Source organism: Camelina sativa, chromosome 2, assembly GCF_030686135.1.
Source record: "Camelina sativa cultivar CO46 ecotype springtype chromosome 2, ASM3068613v1".
Classification (NCBI taxonomy): domain Eukaryota; kingdom Viridiplantae; phylum Streptophyta; class Magnoliopsida; order Brassicales; family Brassicaceae; genus Camelina; species Camelina sativa.
Window position 1 is genome coordinate 524,852 of NC_141881.1, and position 21,362 is coordinate 546,213.

At 36.9% G+C, this 21,362-nt stretch overlaps 6 protein-coding genes and 1 pseudogene across 9 annotated transcripts; 1 reads left to right on the plus strand and 6 right to left on the minus strand.

Annotated features, from left to right (window-relative positions):
• Positions 1 to 132: 132 nt before the first annotated feature.
• LOC104712086 (uncharacterized) lies at positions 133 to 1,624 on the minus strand. Its single transcript, XM_010428904.3, is given in 7 exon segments — positions 133 to 247; positions 249 to 368; positions 439 to 569; positions 656 to 782; positions 876 to 1,063; positions 1,145 to 1,304; positions 1,394 to 1,624. Coding segments are annotated over 7 exon segments (987 nt in total). The 3' UTR covers positions 133 to 217.
• A 129-nt stretch (positions 1,625 to 1,753) lies between these two features.
• LOC104712096 (NAD-dependent malic enzyme 2, mitochondrial) lies at positions 1,754 to 6,812 on the minus strand. Of its 2 annotated transcripts, XM_010428916.2 has the most exons (19): positions 5,957 to 6,812; positions 5,641 to 5,842; positions 5,442 to 5,538; positions 5,232 to 5,350; positions 4,848 to 5,144; positions 4,681 to 4,741; positions 4,493 to 4,596; positions 4,325 to 4,408; positions 4,115 to 4,221; positions 3,912 to 4,014; positions 3,495 to 3,593; positions 3,307 to 3,372; positions 3,142 to 3,214; positions 2,883 to 2,969; positions 2,741 to 2,795; positions 2,575 to 2,646; positions 2,420 to 2,482; positions 2,227 to 2,341; positions 1,754 to 2,127 (listed from the first exon to the last, which is right to left on the minus strand). In XM_010428916.2, exons 2-19 carry the CDS (start codon positions 5,791 to 5,793, stop codon positions 2,056 to 2,058), a joined length of 1,827 nt encoding a protein of 608 aa, XP_010427218.2. In that variant the 5' UTR covers positions 5,794 to 5,842; positions 5,957 to 6,812; the 3' UTR covers positions 1,754 to 2,055. The 2 variants fall into 2 exon arrangements, 1 of the variants encoding a protein (XP_010427218.2); XR_015585657.1 differs by lacking the exons at positions 1,754 to 2,127; positions 2,227 to 2,341; positions 2,420 to 2,482; positions 2,575 to 2,646; positions 2,741 to 2,795 and having other exon boundaries at positions 2,927 to 3,010; positions 3,047 to 3,214; positions 5,957 to 6,254.
• A 311-nt stretch (positions 6,813 to 7,123) lies between these two features.
• Positions 7,124 to 8,936, minus strand: LOC104712104 (uncharacterized). Its single transcript, XM_010428927.3, has 3 exons — positions 8,801 to 8,936; positions 8,399 to 8,634; positions 7,124 to 7,412 (listed from the first exon to the last, which is right to left on the minus strand). Exons 2-3 carry the CDS (start codon positions 8,579 to 8,581, stop codon positions 7,323 to 7,325), a joined length of 273 nt encoding a protein of 90 aa, XP_010427229.1. The 5' UTR covers positions 8,582 to 8,634; positions 8,801 to 8,936; the 3' UTR covers positions 7,124 to 7,322.
• Positions 8,937 to 9,031: 95 nt separating this feature from the next.
• On the plus strand, positions 9,032 to 11,441 carry LOC104712111 (putative threonine aspartase). 3 transcript variants are annotated; one of them, XM_087478832.1, is made up of 10 exons: positions 9,032 to 9,245; positions 9,350 to 9,400; positions 9,489 to 9,609; positions 9,724 to 9,808; positions 9,903 to 9,984; positions 10,087 to 10,329; positions 10,408 to 10,571; positions 10,666 to 10,795; positions 10,886 to 10,990; positions 11,088 to 11,441. In XM_087478832.1, exons 1-10 carry the CDS (start codon positions 9,102 to 9,104, stop codon positions 11,175 to 11,177), a joined length of 1,215 nt encoding a protein of 404 aa, XP_087334958.1. In that variant the 5' UTR covers positions 9,032 to 9,101; the 3' UTR covers positions 11,178 to 11,441. The 3 variants fall into 3 exon arrangements, with proteins under 3 accessions (XP_087334958.1, XP_087334961.1, XP_087334964.1); XM_087478835.1 differs by lacking the exons at positions 9,032 to 9,245; positions 9,350 to 9,400 and having other exon boundaries at positions 9,719 to 9,808; XM_087478838.1 differs by lacking the exons at positions 9,032 to 9,245; positions 9,350 to 9,400; positions 9,489 to 9,609 and having other exon boundaries at positions 9,761 to 9,861; positions 9,944 to 9,984.
• Positions 11,442 to 11,499: 58 nt separating this feature from the next.
• LOC104712121 (bifunctional protein FolD 4, chloroplastic-like) lies at positions 11,500 to 12,992 on the minus strand. Its single transcript, XM_010428950.2, has 4 exons — positions 12,491 to 12,992; positions 12,171 to 12,407; positions 11,920 to 12,087; positions 11,500 to 11,837 (listed from the first exon to the last, which is right to left on the minus strand). Exons 1-4 carry the CDS (start codon positions 12,953 to 12,955, stop codon positions 11,667 to 11,669), a joined length of 1,041 nt encoding a protein of 346 aa, XP_010427252.1. The 5' UTR covers positions 12,956 to 12,992; the 3' UTR covers positions 11,500 to 11,666.
• A 1,535-nt stretch (positions 12,993 to 14,527) lies between these two features.
• LOC147948041 (uncharacterized) lies at positions 14,528 to 15,972 on the minus strand (annotated as a pseudogene).
• A 1,512-nt stretch (positions 15,973 to 17,484) lies between these two features.
• On the minus strand, positions 17,485 to 19,506 carry LOC147948042 (uncharacterized). Its single transcript, XM_087488509.1, has 7 exons — positions 19,415 to 19,506; positions 19,160 to 19,230; positions 18,925 to 18,987; positions 18,634 to 18,738; positions 18,234 to 18,275; positions 17,806 to 18,032; positions 17,485 to 17,701 (listed from the first exon to the last, which is right to left on the minus strand). The coding sequence occupies exons 1-7, from the start codon at positions 19,503 to 19,505 to the stop codon at positions 17,485 to 17,487; spliced, it is 816 nt and encodes a 271-aa protein (XP_087344635.1). The 5' UTR covers position 19,506.
• Positions 19,507 to 21,362: the final 1,856 nt, after the last annotated feature.

Here is a 21,362-nt window from a genome sequence, read left to right on the forward strand (position 1 = left end):
TTAAACATCATTATGTTTCACTCTCCAATTAATAAACGTCGGACGTGACGATTCTCATGGGCTAGGCCCAATCTCAATTATGTCAGCATACCAAATTTATGTTATCCAAACTTTAATTTTAAACCAAAAACCTTTCCAAAATCAATCATATCCATATTCCAAGGCGGTTCTACATTGGTTTTCTCAAACCGAGATTTTATTCTTAGAAGGAAATATATCATGGCCTCACTGGGAGGATATGAGATTCAAACAGACTCAAGGGTTAATCTAACACCATCTTTGAAAGAAGTTGGAGAGATCTCAAGTTTCTGAATCAGTTTTGTTATGTCCATTGATATATCTGCTGGTGACATCACGCCTCGATCAACCTGAGAAAACAGCTTTTACTGGACTGATCTGCAATATTCAAATAGCTGAGTGAAATCTTAACAAACATACCGATAATGCAGACACATGTTTTATTAAAGACAGGTCGTATCCTCTGACTTCTGCAACCACTTGAGCCATTTCAACACGAGATAGCCTCTCCGGTCCACCAGCATTCAAAACCAGCTGCATCTGTTTATCATCTGAAAAGCAAAAGCAACAACAACATGTTGTTATGATTCTACATTTTCTGTATTAATATATTATGATGCAGAGAGATATAATCTACCTGAGACATCCCATCTGTCTATTAACTTCAAAGTGATATTCACAAGATCCTTAACGTAAATGGGGCAACGAAACTCGTCGTGGAAGAACTCTACCGTGTCTCCCTTCTTTAAGGAGCTATCAATCCACTAAAAAAAATCAAGACGACCAGTTTCATGGCCAATTCAATGATCTCTCAAGTGTATGTGTATTATATATATGTGTTGAGACTTGAGAGGCACCTGAATAGGGAGATTCTTGGGGAGAGGTGATACAGTCTGAGGACCAAAGATGATACTACTTCTCAATATAGCAAAGTTTTGACACTTATCCTTGATGAGGAGCTCTGCTGCAACTTTTGATTTCCCATAAACGTTGACTGCAACAGTCTCATCTTCTTCCTTGTAGAAAGACTTGACACCTTCATAAACTGATGAAAATTGAAACCAAGTCATGACTCATGATGATGATGATTTAACAGTGGCTAATGCAAGCGGTATAATAACTTAACCTTGATCAGTTGAGAGATGAATCAACAAGGTTTTGTTTCTCTCAAAAGTTGATAACCAATTTACAAGAGAAGTAGGCACGTTGATAGACATGGCCGAATCTGGATCCTGCTCGCAAACTCGAGGAACGGACAGAGCAGCACAATTCACGACCACATCAGGCTGTAATAAAATTAGCAAATGTTGCATTCAGACCAGATTTACATTCGGAATCTGGAAGAAATCAAAGCTACAGATTACGAGATCTGAACCTGACCAAAGCCCTGGGTTACTGAGTTGAGCCCTAGACCGGATTTGAGATCGACAGGAAACGCGGGGAAATGAGGGAATGCGTCGAGCAAACGGCGGGGAAGGGGAGTAGAGTGGTGAGTAAAAGCGACGTCGTATAGATCACTGCCATTGTTGCCGGCGAAAGCTTCAAGCAGGTGCTGACCCAAGTAGCCCGTGCCTCCCACAATCACCACTTTCGTCTTCTTCTCCATAGTTTCCTCAATTTCTCCGATCAACCCTTCCGGTTTTTGCTTATTTCAAATTTTACTCTCTTTTTTTACTTCCCCCAAAATATAATTACTTCTAAGTTCAGTATCCAAAGCAGATTCAAAGCAATAAAGGAGAGGAACGATTTCATTATTGCCAAAAAAAAGTATATAAGAGTTTTTAATGTATTTCATCAGACATAATCGTAGGAAGTTGTAAAGAATGTCAAAAATAAAAAGAGACAAGTACAGGTGGTGACCTAGAACTAAACCCTGTTCTTGTTCTTACGCTCTCTTTAGGCATTGTTTTTTTCAGACATACCACATTTTGATGATAAAAGAATGTTGATCACAGAGAAAAATATGAAAGGAAGATTCCTGTCTTTTGGCTTTCTATGAAACCTGATAAAGAGTTATATAATAAATAGAGTTGTTGTCTATTTCTCGTGAACGAGAGGGCTGTAGATTGGGTACCACATGTGTCGTGTGATGTAATTCACTGTGTCCTCCTGTTGGCATAACAAAAAAAGATGCAATTAGATCCCATTTTCTAGTTACCTTACGCATGTTTTGATACTACTAAGAAATCTCAGTTCCTTGCAACAAACCTTAGACATGTGGCCGAGATCTTTGGGACCAACATCGCCATGTCCTTCTGCAATGTCATCAGAAACCGCAGCTCGTAGAACAGCTGCCCCGACTTCAGCTGTTATGTGTCGGATGCTGCGTTTTTTTTGTTTGGTTCAGAAACCAATTGCTTAACATAACAGTTTTAATTAGAGGGAATTAGAGGAAAATTACTTGTTGATTGAAGGGTAAAGGACGCCTTTTTGGACTTCCTCGTCGGTCATGTAGGATGCAAGGCTGTGCATGTTTGAATATATTGATCATCAGCATTGTTATAGGCTCATTCTCAATACTTGAAAAACAGAAGAGAACCAAACACAAATCATTACCATTCAGCAGCTGCTAGCAGCATTCCATCAGTTACAATCCGTGCACCAGAGAGAAGAGTCCCTAGCCCTATCCTGGAAACGATAATGACCACATTGATTCTGTTACCGTTAACAATCTATGGATGAATGCAATACAGTAAAACAGTTTTGAACAAAGAAAACTAACCCGGGGAATAGGTACATGTTGTTAGCCTGATTCACGTGTCCTACTTTACCATTCTCTACAAGTGGGACAATAAAATCTGATTAGTTTTAGATTGTAACAAATATAGATACAAAGACCACTAATTAATCCCACCATAACATACCAAGTTCAACGTTCTCAAATGGGCTTCCACTTGCAAAGACTATGTTTCCTCCGGCATGCTTGAAAGCATCAACAGCAGTGCACTCGGCTGTCACACAAAAAAAATGTTAAGGGCAGTGCACTCAGCATTGCACTCAGCATTGTTATAGACTATGTTTTTAGCAGTGCACTCAGCATTGTTATAGACTATGTTTCCTCCGGCATTGCACTGTATTCAAAGATATTGTTACATTATTTTGCAAAGCTAAAAAAACACAAACCATTCAAGGTGGGATTCGACATAGCAAAAATGGCAGGCTTGCATGAGTCAGATTCTCGCATAGCCTTGAGAACCTTTGATAATTGAAACCAGTAAACCATATAAGTTAACTACTAAAATTAAGAAGATATCGTAAAAGTATTTGTTGTCTAAGAGAGTCACATACTTCTTCATGGAAGATACCACCAACTCCAGACAAACCAAGAAGAACATGTGGCCTCACCTTCTTCACCTAAAGGCAAATTAAATTTAGACAAAAATATTAAAATATGATTATGTCTACCTTTTCATGACAGTAAAAAAATATGGTGGAGAATGCAAGTAAAAAACAGTACGTCAAAAGCTTAGGCTTACCACTTCAACGATACTTGCTCCCTCACGTATCTCAGCTGGATTTTTGGCAAAAGGTACAGCTCCTGGGTCAAGTTTTGTCCTCTCTGTGGTGATAAGACCCTGAAATCCAAATATTGTAAGTCGTTTTCACTTAGATATTCAAAGGAGCACAATATGTGGAAAACAGATGATTAAACAATATGTTGACCAATGCAAAAAAATGGCTATTGGATAACTTTTAAAACGTTTTCTGACTTTTTCTAGGTAAGCTCTTAGTGGATGGATTAAAACAACTTCTAAAAGCAAGCTCTAAAAATGACAATAATATGACAGTTTCAAAGTCAACTGACCTTTGGAACTACGCAAGCTTAACTATTTTATTATCAAGCAAGACAAACCGATTCAGATGATGTCAAGTAGGGGAAAACAAAAACTTACATCTTTATCTATCAGGTAAAAGTTTTTGGTTGCTTCAATCTCGCTGATACCTGCCATTCTTGCAACTGCCTGTACTGCCATCTTAGTTACACCAAGCCCAGCACTGAAAGTTATAAAAGAAATATACAACGCGAAGATGAGAAGAAAGTTAATGCAAAAATATCAATACAGTAGTAAACAATTTCAAGTGAATATCCAAGTACCTTCCAGCTCCCACCACAACAATCTTTTGCTTCACAAAGTCGGATAAAGGCCGACCTTGAGCTCTTACAGTTCCCAACAGTCCAGCCAGTGCAACACCAGCAGTTCCCTGAGAAGTCATACACAAACTTTATAATTAAAAAAAAAAAGATATACTAACACAAGGAGTAGGTATAATGTAAAGCAGCTGGATTGCAACAATGTGAGCATACCTGGACATCATCATTGAACATGCAAAATTTCTTGCGATATCTTTCCAATGTTTGAAAAGCCCATTTCGCTTGGAAATCTTCGAACTAATATGATGGAATGAACCGTTTAGTCATCATTCCGACCAAAAAGTAAATCCAAAGAAGATACATACTAAGAGATATATATACCTGTACGACTGCCTTTGGCCAACGTGTAAATGCAGCTTCCATAAATTCATCAATGATCTCAAGATACTCCTCTCCTTCCAACCTAGGTTGTCTGACTCCTAAATCTATAGAAATGTGAAAGACACATGAATGAGATATTACGGAGACACATCTACACAACATCGACCAATTAAGGTCACACAGCTTACAGAGATCATTCTGCAGGAGCTTTTCATTATTTGTGCCAACATCCAACATAATTGGCAAAACCTGCAGAAGAACAAGCATACAATTCCGAATAAGGAGATTTGAAACCTTTGTTATCTACAGGAAGAAAAAAAAAACACAACACAAGATCATGTTGAGATTCACATACTCTCTGTGGATTGATTCCTGCTGCAGCGACATACATGTCGAGCTTTCCAATAGGAATCCCAATTCCCTGAACACCAAGGTCTCCTAAGCCAAGAATACGGCTACCATCAGTGATGACAATCATATCAACTTGCTGAGCTGGCCAGTTATAAATCATAGACATCATCTCTCCTTTGTCTTTGGCACTAAAGTACATTCCTCGTGGTCTTCTGTACAAACCAGAATAGTTCTGACAAACCAGCCCAACCGTGGGAGTGTAAATAATCGGGGCAAAATCTTTGATGTTATCAATAAGGACCTGCGGAGAAGAAGAAATGTAAATGTGTGAGTCTGAGAGGGATGTGTCAAGTGAGATAAATGAAAGAGAGGCAAAACTCAAACTCACTCGGTAGTACAAAGTCTCATTACGGTCATGCAATCTATTCAACATCCTCCACTTAGCTAATGACACAACATTTTCAGGCTGTCCTTGTGTATTCCTCTCTAGGGAATGAAAAGACTCAACTGCCAAAAATTAATAATACCACCAAAAGTCTAAGAAACCCATAATCATCTAAAGAGTATATTGGAAATGGATCTAAAAAAAATCACATACTGAAACGATCATATTGTTGTTCACAGGACATAACACGAGGAGGAAGCAAGCCTCGTAGACCCAATCTATCTCTCTCAGTCAAAGGAAACCCAGTGTCCTGTATAAACAAACCAAAATCAGCATTATGAGTTAAAAGGAATCGTGTTTTTTTTTTTTTTTTTTTGTTTGAAGAACCCTAAAAAAAAATTAAGAGAGGGACCTTGTTGAACCATGGATCGTGAAGAATATCAGCACCACGTTTGTGGACGATGCAAGGACCAGGAATCGCAGTGGAAAAGCATCGCCGAGATCCGCTGGCTCTTCTTACAGCAGCCGCAGCCTTAGAGAACCCAGCAATGTTCCTCCACATCATCGGTCCCAAAATTATCACTCAAGATCCCGACCCAACACTACTACAGAACCTGCAATTCAATGATTTAAGACACAAAAAGTTCAAACCCAAAAGATCAAAAAAAAAAAAAAAAAAATTGAAAGAAAATGATTAAATAAAAAAAGCAACGATCGCTCCTCCTTACGTGTTTACACAGTGTAGATAATTGGATTGTTCCTCTCTCCCAGTCCAGCTTTTTTAAGAAGAGAGTAAGAGAGAAGAAGAAGCTGTCTGAGGGAGAGGGAAGATGTCTGAGCTGCCCGGAGAATAGTAAGACCTCTCTCTCAATGGGGTCAGACTCAGACAATAAATAAGGCATCTCTTCTCTCTTTCCAATTCTCTCTCATTTTCAGAATTTACCATTTTCCAATTCGAAAATGGAGAATTTAATTACTTTTCTTCAAAAAGTCGTAAACACAAGGAAATTGCCCGAAACAAAAAACGGGCAATGAGGGGTATAGAGGGAAATATGAATATAGAGCTCGCCACGTGGACGGTTCTAGATCATTTTCCTGGCTAATTGGCGATGAGACTAGAGATATTGACTAACTCACCGTTAGATTATTGCCACGTGTATCCGCGTTATCGTATTCCCGCTTTTGCCCATGCGTGCGCCTGTAGTAAAAAATATTACGTCTTCCTAAAATAAATTAAAAGAAAAGAAAGGTAATATAAATTTGAAAGATTCGAAGTATTTTAAGTGAAAACCATCCTTTTGAAAAAAAAAATTATTCGCTGCGGCGACTTGACACCGTCAGCTTTTAACTCTAACCACTGCTTTCTTCTACCATTCATTCATGTGTAGAAAGGAAAGGATAAATAAATGTGATTTCTGATAACAAATTTACTTTAAGGGCCGCCGACCCCAAAAAGAGAAAAGAAATAAGGGATACATGTACTTTTTAGGGCTTATTTATTCTGGCATAAAGAAAACATTTAAGATTAGTGTTAGTAGTATTTCACAATCAAACAAACACTAACACTAATCTTCAATTTCTTTTGTCGGCGTCTAACTGATTTGAAATTCATATAAATAATGTAGTTTGAATAGAAAGATCTTTTTGCTATGCTTATACCTTTGTATGGTTCTTATAGTATTTCAAGAAATGTATCAAATGCTTATTCTGGCAATTAGCCTACTTTATATGCTGATATGCTGATTCCTAAAGCACTAATTCGAAACTAACTAGGTCAAAGTAAAATCGTATTTGATGATTCTAACTAAACCGAGATTGGATTCTGCCTTATATAAAAGTAAAACCCACCCCTAGGTTATTCACCCACAGATTTACAGAACACTGATCAATTGGAATATGGAAAAAAAAAACATTAAATTCCTTGATTTGGGAAGATTCCATGTGTTCTACATGGCAAGGCAAAAGACATATTATTATGGTCACAGCACTATGAAATACAAAGACAGAGCCACAAGGGTTTTTTTTCTTTTATGCTCACATTGTCTAAAAATAAGAGACCAATTAAAGGGTTCTCTCCAAACCAAGCAAATAACTTTAATGCTCTTTTTCGTAATCGTCCTTGGTTCCAAAGTTCTTGCACCACATCTGTGAAGGAATTGGGCGTACTGGCATGTGTGGCCTTTGCTGAAAAAACAAAAACAAAAAAAAAGGTTCTTCTTAAATTATGATCATCAAACAAGAAAGCTGAAACTATATACAAACAATATACAACAATTTAAGTGCCTATTGTTGTCACCAGAGACTCAAGCACAACTAGGCTACGATATATAAAATCAATGCAAGTCTTCAGTCATTAACATCCAAACCACTCTCTTAAACATACACTGAAGTTGCGATAACAATGTCGAACTAGTACTAAATATTCAACTGAATTTTTCTCAAAGATGTAGCAGAAGAACAAAAAACCAGGCAAACTAGGAAAATATTCAATGAAATCTCCCATAGGTGGTACACAAAAAAACACAAAGTAACTAACATACAACAGAAAGTAATGTGGTGATCGAAAACAGGCTTTGGTGGGCTCATGAGAATCACAAAGGGTGCAGGTCAAAGACAAACATCAAGAATAGGTTCCCATTTTGCAAAATAACATACAGTCACTGATACACTATATGGGCCAAATCTTTAAATGGCAATGACTGACGAAGTCACGATATAACACATAGAACCGAGTACAAGAAATTTGTTAGTTTCACAAAAACAATATTAGTGTGTATTTCAAGACTGCCTACTTACGAAACATACTAACTAATGCTCTGTTAGAATAGCTTCACACAAACTGTATGATCAAAAACTTCAAAACATTGCAGGAGTAGATAGATAGCCACTAATATGTATAGTGCAGCATTTTAATAAGCTACAGAATTATTATCAACAAAGGTTCCCTAAATCATACTAGATATTGAATTAGAAATGGTTGTATTCAATATCTATTTCCAGAACCCACGTAAAACTATTGACAAAACATAGACCAAGAACAAAGGAAAATGTGAGTGAAGCAGAGTAAACTATAAATCGAGTATCAAATTCCAAGCCATTCCCTCCTACTCATCGAATACATAATGTTACATACAAAGTGAGACTCTCAAACCAAAGAAATGAACAATTACCTCGAGCTTAGCGGATAACTTGGCGATGGGGATGCACACAAGGAAAACACCGAACATAGCGATGGCGGTGTTCCGACGCCAATGCTTGGGTCTACAGTTAGGCCCACCAGACATACTCCAAACTTTGGCTCTGAAATCGCCACCTTCTCCTCCGTGACCATGTCCATGCTCACCTCCTCCCATTTTTCCTTATAGATCGGGATCGATCAGTTCCACTAAACACCGATTCCTTTTTCCTAATTCGACAATGAAGATATGGCCAGATCGATCAGTGAAATAGAATCAAAAATGCTGTAAACCCAATCAAACCCTAGCCTCGGTAACATCTAAATTATTACAGATGCAACGAATTGAGTTTTCTAAGCATGATTCCAGTGGATTTGTGATTAGAAATCGGCTTACCTTAGTGAAATCAGAAGAATCGCAAAGAAAGAAGAAAGACGAAGAAGATGAGACTTTCCTCTACTTTGTTCTAAAGAGGGGTAGTGAACCAAACGAATGATGGCATTTGTCTGTAATTTATCTGAATTCTCAGGGTCTTTTATTATGTCTAGAACAGTGATCTTTATTTGGGCCTTAAGGCCCATTCTCTCTTTCTCGGGTATATTAATCCTAAAACGACATGATGTTTGCGTCTCTAACTCAAGAACGGTAGACAGGTTTTGCGTGTCTTTATTCCTTGGGGGGTTTCGCCTGAAAAACTATGGCTGGAGACGGAGCAGATCAAAGTCGGCGCTTTTTCGTGGCGGTTCACGTCGGTGCCGGATATCATGCGACGGCTAACGAGAAATCTCTTAGATCAGTCATGAGACGCGCTTGCCTAGCCGCGTCGACCATTCTTCGCCAGGTCCTTATATCAGTTTCTTTGCTTTTGTTCTGCTCTATACCAGATTGATCAAAGCTCTAGAGTGCATTAACTTGTGAAGCTTTGTTTTATCTGTTTGAATTTAGGATTCTGGTGAGTGTATAGATGCTGTTTCAGCCGCCATCCAAGTTCTAGAGGTACTTGTTCGGTCTTTGTTCTTTGATTGAGCTCAAACTCTGTAGATTCCTGCAATGGCTGCTTAATCATGAATCTTTGGCACAATAGGATGATCCGAGCACAAATGCTGGTAGAGGCTCTAATCTGACAGAAGATGGTCATGTGGAATGTGATGCTAGTCTTATGGATGGTGATTCAGGGATGTTTGGTGGAGTTGGAGCAGTTCCAGGTATACATTATAAACCTCTCATCAATCTCAACCTTTCTTCTCTTACTTGTTTTGATACATTACACTACTTGTGGAATTGCTGAATACATTTTGGACGGTTGAACTGTAGATCAGGTGCCAGAAATGCTATCAAGATTGCTGCTTTGTTGCTGAAAGAGCAGATGAGTGGATCAACTCTGTTAGGCCGTATACCTCCTATGTAATGAATCACTCTCTTTTTTTCTTCTGTATATCAACTCAACTTTGAATGTGTTTCGTCGCTAGCACTGAAATTTCTCATCTGCCTTCCCCAGGTTGTTGGTTGGTGAAGGAGCACGACGTTGGGCTGAATCTAAAGGTGTTCTTTTGCCTGAAACTGTCACAGAAGCTGATGAGGTTTGAGATTTTCACATTCTCTTTGATTTACTGTCAATTATCTTGTTGTTTTATTCCTTGAGAATGATTTTTGTGTCCTACGTATTGGTTTTGTTTAAACAGTGGCTGGTTACAGAGAGAGCAAGAAATCAATGGAGAAGGTTCAAGACCATGCTTTCTGAGCTAGAGGCAAAGAGTACCCTTCCTGCTGAAAGGGAAACCATGAAGGATGAAGCATGTGAGGATAAACCATCACCCTGTGCAGCAGGAGATGAAGATAAGATCATGGACACTGTTGGCGTAATTTGTGTTGACAGTCAAGGACACATTGCGTGTGGTTCCTCAAGTGGTGGTATCGCAATGAAGGTAATATTTAATCAATTCCTAGTTGTTCTTTTCTACTGATAGAAAAATTTATCCTCTCTTTTGGATAATACATTTCAGATTAGTGGCCGTGTGGGTTTAGCAGCAACTTATGGTTCTGGTTGTTGGGCATCCTCTAAAGGACCATTTGGAGTTCCATTTCTAGTTGGCTGTTGTGTCTCTGGAGCTGGAGAGTATCTTATGAGAGGATTTGCAGCTAGAGAGTGTTGTACTTCATTGTCACTGTATATATCCCTTATCCTCCGTAATGGTTATGCATTTCTTGATGTGGCTTGTTCCTTAATAACAAAGCTAAGAAGGGATTTCTTATGCTCTTAGTTCACAGGCTGGTCCAGCATCTGCAGCCATGAAGGTCTTACGTTCTGTAATGCAACAAGAGGGTTCAAAGAGTGGAGTAGCTGAAAAAACTGCTGGAATTCTAGTAGTTCAGGTGGATGCATCTGTGGCGGTAAGCCCAAGTTTTTTAACAACCTATTTGAATTTTTTTTTGTTCTGACTGAATCTTTCTTACTCTGATTGTTCTGATATCACTCTAAAGGTCCCTGGAAATAAGCCAGAGCTGAATGCTGTTGAGATAGCTGCTGCGTACTCGTCACTGTCGTTTGGTGTGGGATACTATGGGAACTCTATAGAGAAGCCAAAGGTATGGCCTTTTCCTTTCGGCACCAAAACAAAACATTGTCATCATTAATGGTGGAGCTTGAGAACTAAGTTTAGGATCATCGGGTCTCTTTGGACAGATTTCGATTCTCAGGACGAGGAGACAGATGAGCAAGGCTGGGGTAGACCATTTTGAAGCCCGGATTGATCTCCGCTCAACTTGTTGGTGATTTGCTTTCTACTCTCTCGAATCTGAGTGGAGAAAAATAGTCCGGATGGGGCGTACCGCCCTTTCATTCAATATGTATTTTAAAGTAACTCTGGATCAAGTAGCAAGAACATACAGACAAGATAGAATTAAATGGCAAAAGATAATTTTATATTTTGTTGAAACTGTCAAGATTTTGTCCATGTTGAAACGTGATTTGATACATGAAGAGATTATGTAGACACTTTGGCATGAATGTTATGGAAAAATAATTATCTGCTGCATAGTCATCACTGTCTTTTGATGTGGGATACTATGGTAAATCTATAGAGAAGCCAAAGGTATGAGCATACAGAAAGAAAAACTTTCATCATTAGGAACTTGAGACCTAAGTTAATCTGACTTGATTAAAAACAAAAGAACAAGGAAATTTTAGTAGACACCAGAGCAAAAATCATTGGCTTCAAAAACCAAAGTAAGATTTCAAAAAGGCCAGTAGTCATCTTTTAAGTCACTTGAAGTTGTGAATTTTCTTGGCTGATGCTAAAGTGTTGACTAGAAGCATGGCTATGGTCATTGGTCCTACTCCACCAGGAACAGGAGTGATGGCTGATGCAACTTTGCAAGCCTCCTCGTAGCAAACGTCTCCAGCCCATCGGAACCCACAAGGAGCACTTGAATCCTGCAGGTTCATATTTTTTGTCACATATTGGATTTGATTTGATCATTCGTTATATTGCCATATTTCAAAACCATCCACTCACCTCAACACGTTTAGTCCCAACATCGATGACGACTGCGCCCGGTTTTATCCAGCTTCCTCTGACCATGTTTGGTTGTCCAGTAGCTGAGACTAAAATATCAGCTTCTCTTGTAATTTCTTCAGGGTTCTTTGTTTTTGAATGGATAATGCTAACAGTTGCATCCTCCCTCTACATTTACATATAATACATAAATAAAGACTAAAAATGTAACTAATGAATGATTTAATAATCCCAAAATGGCATCTTTATACCTGCAGTAACAGAGCAGCTGGCATACCAACAATGTTACTCCTTCCTATAACAACCGCTCTTTTACCTTTGATGCCAATGTTGTATCTATGCAATAACTCAATGCATCCTTTGGGAGTACACGGAACAAATAAGGGTTTTCCTCCGCGCATGGCAAGGCGTCCAATGTTTAGCGGGTGAAATCCGTCAACGTCTTTCTCTATACTAACCGCATTCAATATGTTCTGTTCATCCATATGCTGCACAAACATCCCAAGACACTTTTGTAATTCACTGTTTATTTAAGATTTAAGTTATGAACATGATCATGGACTTTTTTTACCGATGGCAGAGGCAACTGGACAAGGATTCCATGGACACAAGGATCATCGTTGAAGCCTGAGACAGATCTCAACACCTCTTCTTCTGATGAATCTTCTGGTAAAAGAACTTCGAATGATTGAATTCCAGCGGATTTACAAGCTTTCTTCTTGTTCCTCACGTAAGTTGCGGATTCCTCGTTCTCCCCTACAAGGATTACTGCTAAACCAGGAACCACACCGATTGATTCCTTCATTCTTGAAACTTCGGTTTTGATATCATCTCTAATCTTTTTGGCCTCAGCCATTCCATTAATTACAATTGCGGATGGAGAAGAAGAGCGTATGGAGAGAGTGCAGCCACGGCCAGACGCAGTTGACCGTAAGCTGACGCACGGGCGGGGGAGGTAGGAACCATTGCGGCGGTTTAAATGGTTGAGACGCAACATCGTGGAGGAGGAGCATTCTGTAAAAATCACCGACGCCATTTTTTTTGAAAACTAGGCAAATAGAACAGTAGTCGTGTCTTCCAACGTAAGTTAGGTTTTAACAGAAATAAAGCAGAATTAACGTATGTGCGTGCAAAGGTAGAGTTATACAAGACTAGAGATAGACTTGTAGAGAAAGATCTGTACTTATCCTAATTCCTAAACCCAGTAGGACTTATCTCTTAGAATTAATAATATTTTTTATGTATATCATATCATATTTTTTATGTATACAAGAACGCCACCACTTTTTTTAGGGTTTTTACTGAACGAATGTGTAACATTTGGTCCTCAAAACTCTCGCCTCATAATTTAGTCAAGTCTAGTTAAATATCTTCTGCAATATTTTCGGGAGATCAAACTTGTTTTGTAACTAATCAGTCATTTTATACTCTATAATCGGTTTGGTAAATGATCAAGGAAATACAAAGATTTCATGGTATCATAGCCAAGTTAATCTAGCTCTCAAAATTTTCTTTCGTTCTCTCTATTCAATCTAATACAAAGATTTTCATTTACTAGACAACCAGAACAGAACAGTAGTAGTATACTGCTGTGTGTCTGGAGCGGAGAGAGTGTCTTAAGAGAGGATTTGCACTTTGCAGCTAGAGAGTAATGTTGTACTTTATTGTCACTGTATATCCTTCTTAATGGTTTGGGTGTGGCTTATTCTTCTCTGTAACAAAGCTAAGAAGGGATTTATTATGCTTTTAGTTCACAGGCTGGCCGGGGCCAGCATCTGCGGTATGAAGGTTTTAGGTTCTGTAATGCAACAAGAGCGTTTAAAGAGTGAAACCGCTGACACAACTGCTATAATTCTACTAGACAGACAAGAAGAAGTAAAGAAACACATAATTGTATATATGTCTGGTTTCATAAAACAAACAAACAAAAAAAAAAATATACTTTATGCAAAGGAAATTGTTTTCAACCAATGGCTTTAAAAGAAAGGCCGGCAGTAATTCTTTTAAGGTTACATGAAGTTGTGATTTCTCTTGGCTGCGGTTAAAGTGTTGGATAGAAGCATGAGTAAGGTCATCGTGAGTCGTTCGCCAACTTTAGCAGATGTGATGACTGATGCAACTTTGCAAACCTCCTCATAGCAAATGTCTCCGACAAATGACTTTGCAAACATCATCGACGCCGTTAAAGGAAAACAGAACAGTAAGTTAGGGTTTAACATAAATAAAGTAGAATTAATATTTTAGGGTTTAACATAAATAAAGTAATCATCTTCTTCTTAGGGTAGTGTTGGATAGAAGCATGGCTATGGACGGTTAGGGTAAAACCGTTAAATCTATAGAGATGTTAAGCAAGATTGATGAGAAAGGTGTAGTTTCTGATACTATTCATGAAGCTACAACACTGTTCTTTGCGCTCGGGTCGGGAAGATAAAAAAGCAAATTCTTCATAGTCATGTTCTCATAAATTCAAACAGAAGTTTTAATTTGCAACTATAGTACAACAAGTCATAATATAAGTTTATGAGGATGATAACACATAAAAATAAAATAAGAAAAGTTTTCATATGGTGAATAAAACTAGCAGAGCGAGCAATAGTGTTGTGGGAGGCTAATACCGCCGCGGGGGCCTATCGAGGAATCTTTTCAAACGGCGCTCCAAAAGAAAAGAACCACAATGTTGACAGCCTTTAAAGTTGGGTAACTGGTGGTATTCCGGTTGATATCTAGCCAGCGTAAGATAAAGATTCCACCCTCCCTTGTAACTTAGTTTTAAACCCCTTTCTTCATCATCCACATCAATGAAAGCAATTCTGCAGTAAAGAGAAGTAACACACAAGGGTAGTCAGTAGTCAATCTTACAGTTGGTATAATGGAAGTAAAGAAAAAATAATATATATTGGAGATGAGGAACAAGTAGCAAACCCTAAGCGAGCACCGGTTAGACACTCGATGGGAACAAAAACCCTCAAGACTTGACATCCCCATGACTCGAAATGTTTCGTCAATGCGCTCTTGGTCTCATCTCTGGTGAGGGAAGTATCCAATCCCCTAACTAAAATAGTATAGTCGTTGTTCATATTAGAATCTTAAGTTTCGTAACAGCACTCATGTGTTGCCAGTTGGTCCATTTTCTCTACGGGTTCTTCCTCCTCCTATACCGTTATATGGACAAAACAAACCAGGATTTATTTGTGAGTCAAAAGTCAGTAGTAGAGTAGAAAGCTAGCTATAAAGTGTAAAGGTATCATCATTTTGTTGTCAGCCTACACAATACAAATAAATGCAACAGAGCAACAAACTGCAGATACCTTGGATGAAGTATCCGGGGATTTGGTCAGTAACATCTCCTGCAGGTTTTTTTTTTACATATAGTTTCAGTCAAGTCAGCAGAAACAGAGACCCGGCCCCTAGCTAGCTAGTAACCAACCACAACTTATAAGTTATTATTGAAGAAACATGCATATATATATACCTTCATTGAAATCCCCGGTAGTAGATCAGCATTCCCCATGAGAAATTCCTGCAGGTTTTTCATAGTTTCAGTCATCTCTTTGAAAGATTTCCTCAATTTTTTCATTTCCTGCCATTCACAAGAGAGAGAGAGAGAGGACATATATATTAAGTTTGTCAAAACAAGTAATTAAGAAGTCGTTCGTGGCACTTCTTCTGTCAAACCTTAGAAAAGATTTAATACAACAGTAACTAGAGTTGATTTAAGAGAAAGATGACTTGTTAAGTTTTCTGACCTTTCTCTCAGATTTCTTCTTGCGTTTCTTCCGATTTACATCCGTCTCAGAATTCTGCAGCTCTCTCTGAGCTTAAGAAAAAAACAGTCAATCTCACCAAACTATCTCCATATATATATGCATACCTTGTATAATTAAGAGCAAGCTAAACAGATTTTATATGTTGATGGGTTAAAATACAAACCCTCGAGCAATAAAGAAACCTAAGTTTCTTACCTTTCTGCAAAGGCTTCGTGCCCTTACCATCTGGTGCTTCAACATCGGTGGATGTGGAGCATCTCTTCAGTCTCTTGCCCTCCTTGCCCATGGAGAAGAGTTGAAAATACCAAGCGGCTATTTTTTTTTACTAGGGAAACAGAACACTGGTCGCTTCGAGCTTAAGTTAGGGTTTAACAAAAATATACATACATTCCACGTGGAATTAAACGACATCGATCAATAATTTCCGTAAATACATATAGACATAAATTTTGGAATTAAACCCACATTAAAGCTATGAATTAAAACAATAGTTAAAGCACATTATTTGCTTGTAATTAAATTTGTGACCTAATTTCCAAATTAACCATCACGTGTTATCTCCTAGAATTAATATTTCATAGAACCAAAAAAAATAAACCAAAGCAAAACAATTGGCTTCCAAAAACAGAGTAAAATTCGTGTTTATTTTTAAAACTTAAAAGGCAAGTAATCTTCTTCTAAGGTAGTACTGTTGGATAGAAGCAAGGCTATGGATGGATGGTAAAGGATAAAACCGTTAAATCTATAGAGATGTTAAGCAAGATTCATGAGAAAGGTGTAGTTACTGATACTATTCATGGAACTTAACCAGAAGCTCTCTTAATCTGAAGGAGTTCTATTTGATGATGCAAAACAATATCGAAGGCTATCGTTGGGAAACTTTAATATTTTGTGCATTACTAAACCTAGCATTGCTTTTGTTGTCTCCAAATTAGCTCAGTATTCTTTAGATCCAAGAGATTCTCATCTCCAGGATGTTCACAAGGTGTTTTACGTTCTCTTTAAGCTCACCTGAATTCGAAGTAGAGTTCTTGTGGAATGTAAAATGGTTGTCGAGATACAAACAAAAATTGATATTCGAGGATACTCAAACTCGGATTGGTGTGCTTGTCGAGATACAAGACAATTTGTCACATTTTTCCGTTGTATCTTACAAGATATGGTCTCTTTAAGCTCAGCTGAAGTAGAGTTCTTGTGGAAGGTGAAATGGTTGATAAGGCGATTCATGTTTTCTCGAAAATGGCTGAACCGGGATGTCGATTTATGTATAGTTTGGTTTTAAATCTTTTAGTTAGCTTGAGAAGTTAGATGGGATTGTGGGAGATTTCGGAAAGTTATCGAGGGTCGAGGGATATATTCATATTTAGTTAGAACGTTAAGCAATGAAGGCATGTAAGTAAAGGCTTGTCGGATATCTTGTGATATGTAAAACTTCTCGTAGAGAAATGTCGCTGTTTTAGAGTTTTTTGTGCGGTGAGGGTAAAATCCAAGTACATCATGTCTGTAAAATAGGTCTATTTGCAACCTTACAGTACTCACAAATCTATAGAGATGTGTTAGGCAAACTCATTAGAAAGGTGTAGTTACTAAATACTATTCATGAAGCTATACAAAACTGTTCTCTGCGCTCGGGAAGCTATAGCGAATTCCTCATATTCATGATTTCAAAAATTTATAACATAAACTAAAACCACGGAATTCAAACAAAAGTTTTGCAACTAAATAGCTAGTACAAGTCATAATATATGTTTTATGAGGATGATAACACATGAAAATAAAATAAGAAAGTTTCATCTGGTTAAGAAAACAAGTGAGTGAGACGCCGCCGACGCCGCCACGGATCATCTAGGAATCTTTTCATACGGCGCTCCATAAGAATAATACCACAATGATGACAGCCGGTAAAGTTCGGGAAGGTGGTGTATTCCTGTTGCTTTATAGCCAGCGTAAAAGGAACTCCCCTGTAACCTAGTTGTAAAGCCCTTTTTACATCATTCACATCAATGAAAGCAAATCTGTAAAGTAAACAAGAGGATAACACAAAGGGTCAATCTTTACTAAAGTTGGTGAGAAAGTAAGGAAAAAAAAAAAATATGGAGAGGAGGAACAAGTAACAAACCCTAAGCGTTCACCGGTTAGACACTCTATGGGAACAAAAACCCTAAAGACTTTAAATCCGCAGGACTCAAAATATTTCGTCAATGTGCTCTTCATCTCATCTCTGGGAAGGGAAACATCCAATCCCCTAGCTAAAATAGTATACTCGTTGTTTCTATTTGCATCTTCAGTTTTGAAACAGCACTCATGTGTGTCTTCTTCTTCCTCCTCCTCCTCGTCGTCGTCGTCCTCCTCCTCCTCCTCCTCCTCCTCCTCCTCCTCCTCCTCCTCCTCCTCCTCCTCCTCCTCCTCCTCCTCCTATACGTGATAGGGACAAGAACCAGGATTTCTTTGTGAGTCAAGTCAGTAGTAGAAAGCTATAAACTATAAAGTGTAAAAGAATTGAACCATCATTTTGTCAGCCTAGACAATACAAATAAATGTAGATACCTTGGAGGATGAAGTATCCGGGGCATTGGTCAGAAAATACTCCTGCAGGTTTTTTACATATAGTTTCAGTCAAGTCAGCAACAGAGGCCCCTAGGCTAGTAACCAAAATTATTAAAGAAACATATGCATATATATACATTCAATATCATCCCCCGTAGATAAGCCTTTCCCAGGAGATAATCCTGCAGGTCTTTCGTAGTTTCAGTCATCTCTTTGAAAGATTTCCTCAATCTTATCATTTCCTGCCAAGAGAATAATGAATTAGACTCATCAATAATGAATAATGAATTAAGTGTGGTGAAAACAAATACAGAATCGAAGCATATGATCCTTAATTAGTTCAAAGTTTTTTCATTTCAAGTAGTAAATAGAAGAAACGTCGTAACATGCATGCATATACCTTCGTTGAAATCCAGGGTAGATCAGCATTCCCCATGAGAATATCCTGCAGGTCTTTCGTAGTTTCAGTCATCTCTTTGAAAGATTTCTTCATTTTTTTCATTTCCTGCCATTCAATTTCAAGAGAAAAAAAAAAACAATGAATTAGAAAAATACTCATTAATGTCTGATTTAAGTGTGGTGAGAAGAATCGAAGCATATGATCGTAGTTCAAAGTCTTTTCATTTCAAGTAGTAAATAGAAGAAACGTCGTAACATGGGATCGCGTTAATAAATATTTACAGAATCATACCTTCTCATGATCAGATGTCTTCTTGCGCTTCTTCTTGGGTTCCAAATCATCTTCAACAGTTTGCTACAGAGAAGAGTAAATTTTAACACTATGTGAGAGTGAGTTATAGTGAGTGAGTGAGAGAGAGAGAGGACATAAATATTAAGTTAAGAACGTCGTTCGTGGCACTTCTTCTGTCAAAAGAAAGATTATTAAGAAATTATTAAGAGAAAGACGAACTGTTAAGTTTTCTGACCTTGCTCTTAGATTTATTCTTGCGTTTCTTCGGATTTACATCCGTCTCCGAGTTCTGTAGCTCTCCCTCAGCTTAAGCATCAAAAGAAACAGTTCGAATTAGCATAATACAACAGTTCAATCTCACCAAACTATCTCCATACATATGTATATGCATATGCCTTGTATAATAAAGAGCAAGCTAAGCAGATTTTATATATGTTATGTTGATGGTTAAAAATACCCTCGAGCACCAAAGAAACCTAAATTTTCTTACCTTTCTGCAAAGGCTTCGTGCCCTCACCATCTGGTGATTCAACATCGGTGGATGTGGAGCATCTCTTCAGTCTCTTGCCCTCCTTGCCCATGGAGAAGATAGAGTTGAAAATTCCAAGCGGCTATTTTTTTTTTACTAGGCTAACAGAACACTGGTCGTGGTTTCGAGCTTAAGTTAGGGTTTAACAAAAATATACATACATTCCATGTGGAATTAAACGACATCGATCAATAATTTCCGCAAAATACATATAGACATAAATTTTTGAATTAAACACACACTAGATTTTTGTTATATATATAATATATATAATAATTATTATTATTTATACTAGGACTCAGACCCCCTGCGATGTCGCGGGGAAAGTATTTTAGAAAAAAACAAATTTAATTTAAAATTTAAAATTATAGATTATGAAATTATTTGAATGTAATAGAATAGTTTGAAACCTTGAATACATAAACTGTTATTAAAAACACAATCATTAAAATGAAAACTTATAACAAAAAAATATTATATAGAATAGACGCAATTTTAAAGTATTATAAATATAAAATATTTTTATGAAGAATTATGGTAAGGAGGAATTTTTTTTACTTTTAAAGGAATGAATGCTAGAGAATAATTTAGAGAGCTGTAAAAACCGTTGAGATTAAAATTTTATATTATTTTGAATCATGACAAATAAAAAATAAAAACAGTTCAAACTGACAAATATATATATTTCAAAAGATACAAATATTCGAATAGACACAACTATACAATGAACAGTTGCAACTTCACAAAAAAACCGTTACAATGAACAATCACAACTTTGTGTAAAACACACAATTTAAAATTTCTATAGATTTTTTTGAAAAATTATCCAAAAAGTACGATTGAAAAAACACAAATTTTGGTGGCATTTATTCGGATTGCTATTATATAGGTACTTTCATTATTTTTAATATATATGATTAACTAAAAGTTGTAAATTAGATTCATCATTCCAAAAATCTTTTGTTAAATTAAGAATTGGCGGAATTTCTTATTTTTAAAAGAATGAATGCTAGAGAATAATTTAGAGAGATGTAAAAACTGTTGAGATTGAAATTTTATATTATTTGTATCATGGCAAAAAAAATAAAAACAGTTCAAACAGACAAATATATAGATTTCAAAATATACGAATATTCGAATAGACATAACTCTATAATGAACAGTTTCAAATTTATAAAAAAACCGTTACAATGAACAATCACAACTTTTTGTTTAACACATAATTTAAATTTTCCACAGATTTTTTGGAAGATTATCCAAAAGGTACGATTGAAAAAACATAACCTTTGGTGGCATTTATTCGAGATAGATTCATCATTCCAAAAATCTTTTGTTAAATCAAAAATTAGAGGAATTTTTGATTTTTAAAAGAAGGAATGCTAGAAAATAATTTAGAAAAATGTATAAACCGTGAGATTGAAATTTTAGTTGATTTTGTGTTATGGCAAAAAAATGAAAACAGTGTAAGCAGACAAATATATATAGATTTCAAAAATACGAATGTTCCAATCAATACAACTTTACACTGAACAGTTGTAACTTTTCATAATTAACCGTTTTAATGATCCATCACGACTTTTCAGAAAATATCCAAAAGGTACGATTGAAAAAACACAACTGTTGGTCGCATTTATTCGGTTTGTTATTATTACATAGATTTTATATTGTATTTGTTTGTTAAATATTGGATGTTCTGTAAATAGAGTAATAACTAAATTTTCCGGACCTTTGTGCGGTTAAATGTTTATATTAATTTTTTTATGGGCAATACACTTCATGACTATTTGTTTGTTATATTTAATTTGTTTTGTTTAGTGTTTGAGATTTTATTCTAATTATTGATTATTATAACAAAAAATAAGGGATCTAAATATATAATAAGTAATTTATACACTGTGATTAAGAGGGG

What these genes read in the sequence shown, in the direction of transcription:
- LOC104712104 (XM_010428927.3), bottom strand. Translation starts at nt 8,581, where the DNA reads ATGGGAGGAGGTGAGCATGGACATGGTCACGGAGGAGAAGGTGGCGAT. An exon ending in AGTTATCCGCTAAGCTCGAG is followed by an intron (nt 7,413 to 8,398) that starts GTAATTGTTCAT and finishes TTGTTTTTTCAG; the next exon opens with CAAAGGCCACACATGCCAGT.
- LOC147948042 (XM_087488509.1), bottom strand. Translation starts at nt 19,505, where the DNA reads ATGGGCAAGGAGGGCAAGAGACTGAAGAGATGCTCCACATCCACCGAT. An exon ending in AGAATAAATCTAAGAGCAAG is followed by an intron (nt 18,988 to 19,159) that starts GTCAGAAAACTT and finishes TCTTCTCTGTAG; the next exon opens with CAAACTGTTGAAGATGATTT. An exon ending in TACCCTGGATTTCAACGAAG is followed by an intron (nt 18,276 to 18,633) that starts GTATATGCATGC and finishes AAAAACCTGCAG; the next exon opens with GAGTATTTTCTGACCAATGC.
- LOC104712121 (XM_010428950.2), bottom strand. Translation starts at nt 12,955, where the DNA reads ATGGCGTCGGTGATTTTTACAGAATGCTCCTCCTCCACGATGTTGCGT. An exon ending in CAGCTGCTCTGTTACTGCAG is followed by an intron (nt 12,088 to 12,170) that starts GTATAAAGATGC and finishes ATGTAAATGTAG; the next exon opens with AGGGAGGATGCAACTGTTAG. An exon ending in TTGGGACTAAACGTGTTGAG is followed by an intron (nt 11,838 to 11,919) that starts GTGAGTGGATGG and finishes ATGAACCTGCAG; the next exon opens with GATTCAAGTGCTCCTTGTGG.
- LOC104712111 (XM_087478832.1), top strand. Translation starts at nt 9,102, where the DNA reads ATGGCTGGAGACGGAGCAGATCAAAGTCGGCGCTTTTTCGTGGCGGTT. An exon ending in CCGCCATCCAAGTTCTAGAG is followed by an intron (nt 9,401 to 9,488) that starts GTACTTGTTCGG and finishes TTGGCACAATAG; the next exon opens with GATGATCCGAGCACAAATGC. An exon ending in CTGTCACAGAAGCTGATGAG is followed by an intron (nt 9,985 to 10,086) that starts GTTTGAGATTTT and finishes TTGTTTAAACAG; the next exon opens with TGGCTGGTTACAGAGAGAGC.
- LOC104712096 (XM_010428916.2), bottom strand. Translation starts at nt 5,793, where the DNA reads ATGATGTGGAGGAACATTGCTGGGTTCTCTAAGGCTGCGGCTGCTGTA. An exon ending in CAGGAATCAATCCACAGAGA is followed by an intron (nt 4,742 to 4,847) that starts GTATGTGAATCT and finishes GTTCTTCTGCAG; the next exon opens with GTTTTGCCAATTATGTTGGA. An exon ending in GTTGTGGTGGGAGCTGGAAG is followed by an intron (nt 4,015 to 4,114) that starts GTACTTGGATAT and finishes TATAACTTTCAG; the next exon opens with TGCTGGGCTTGGTGTAACTA.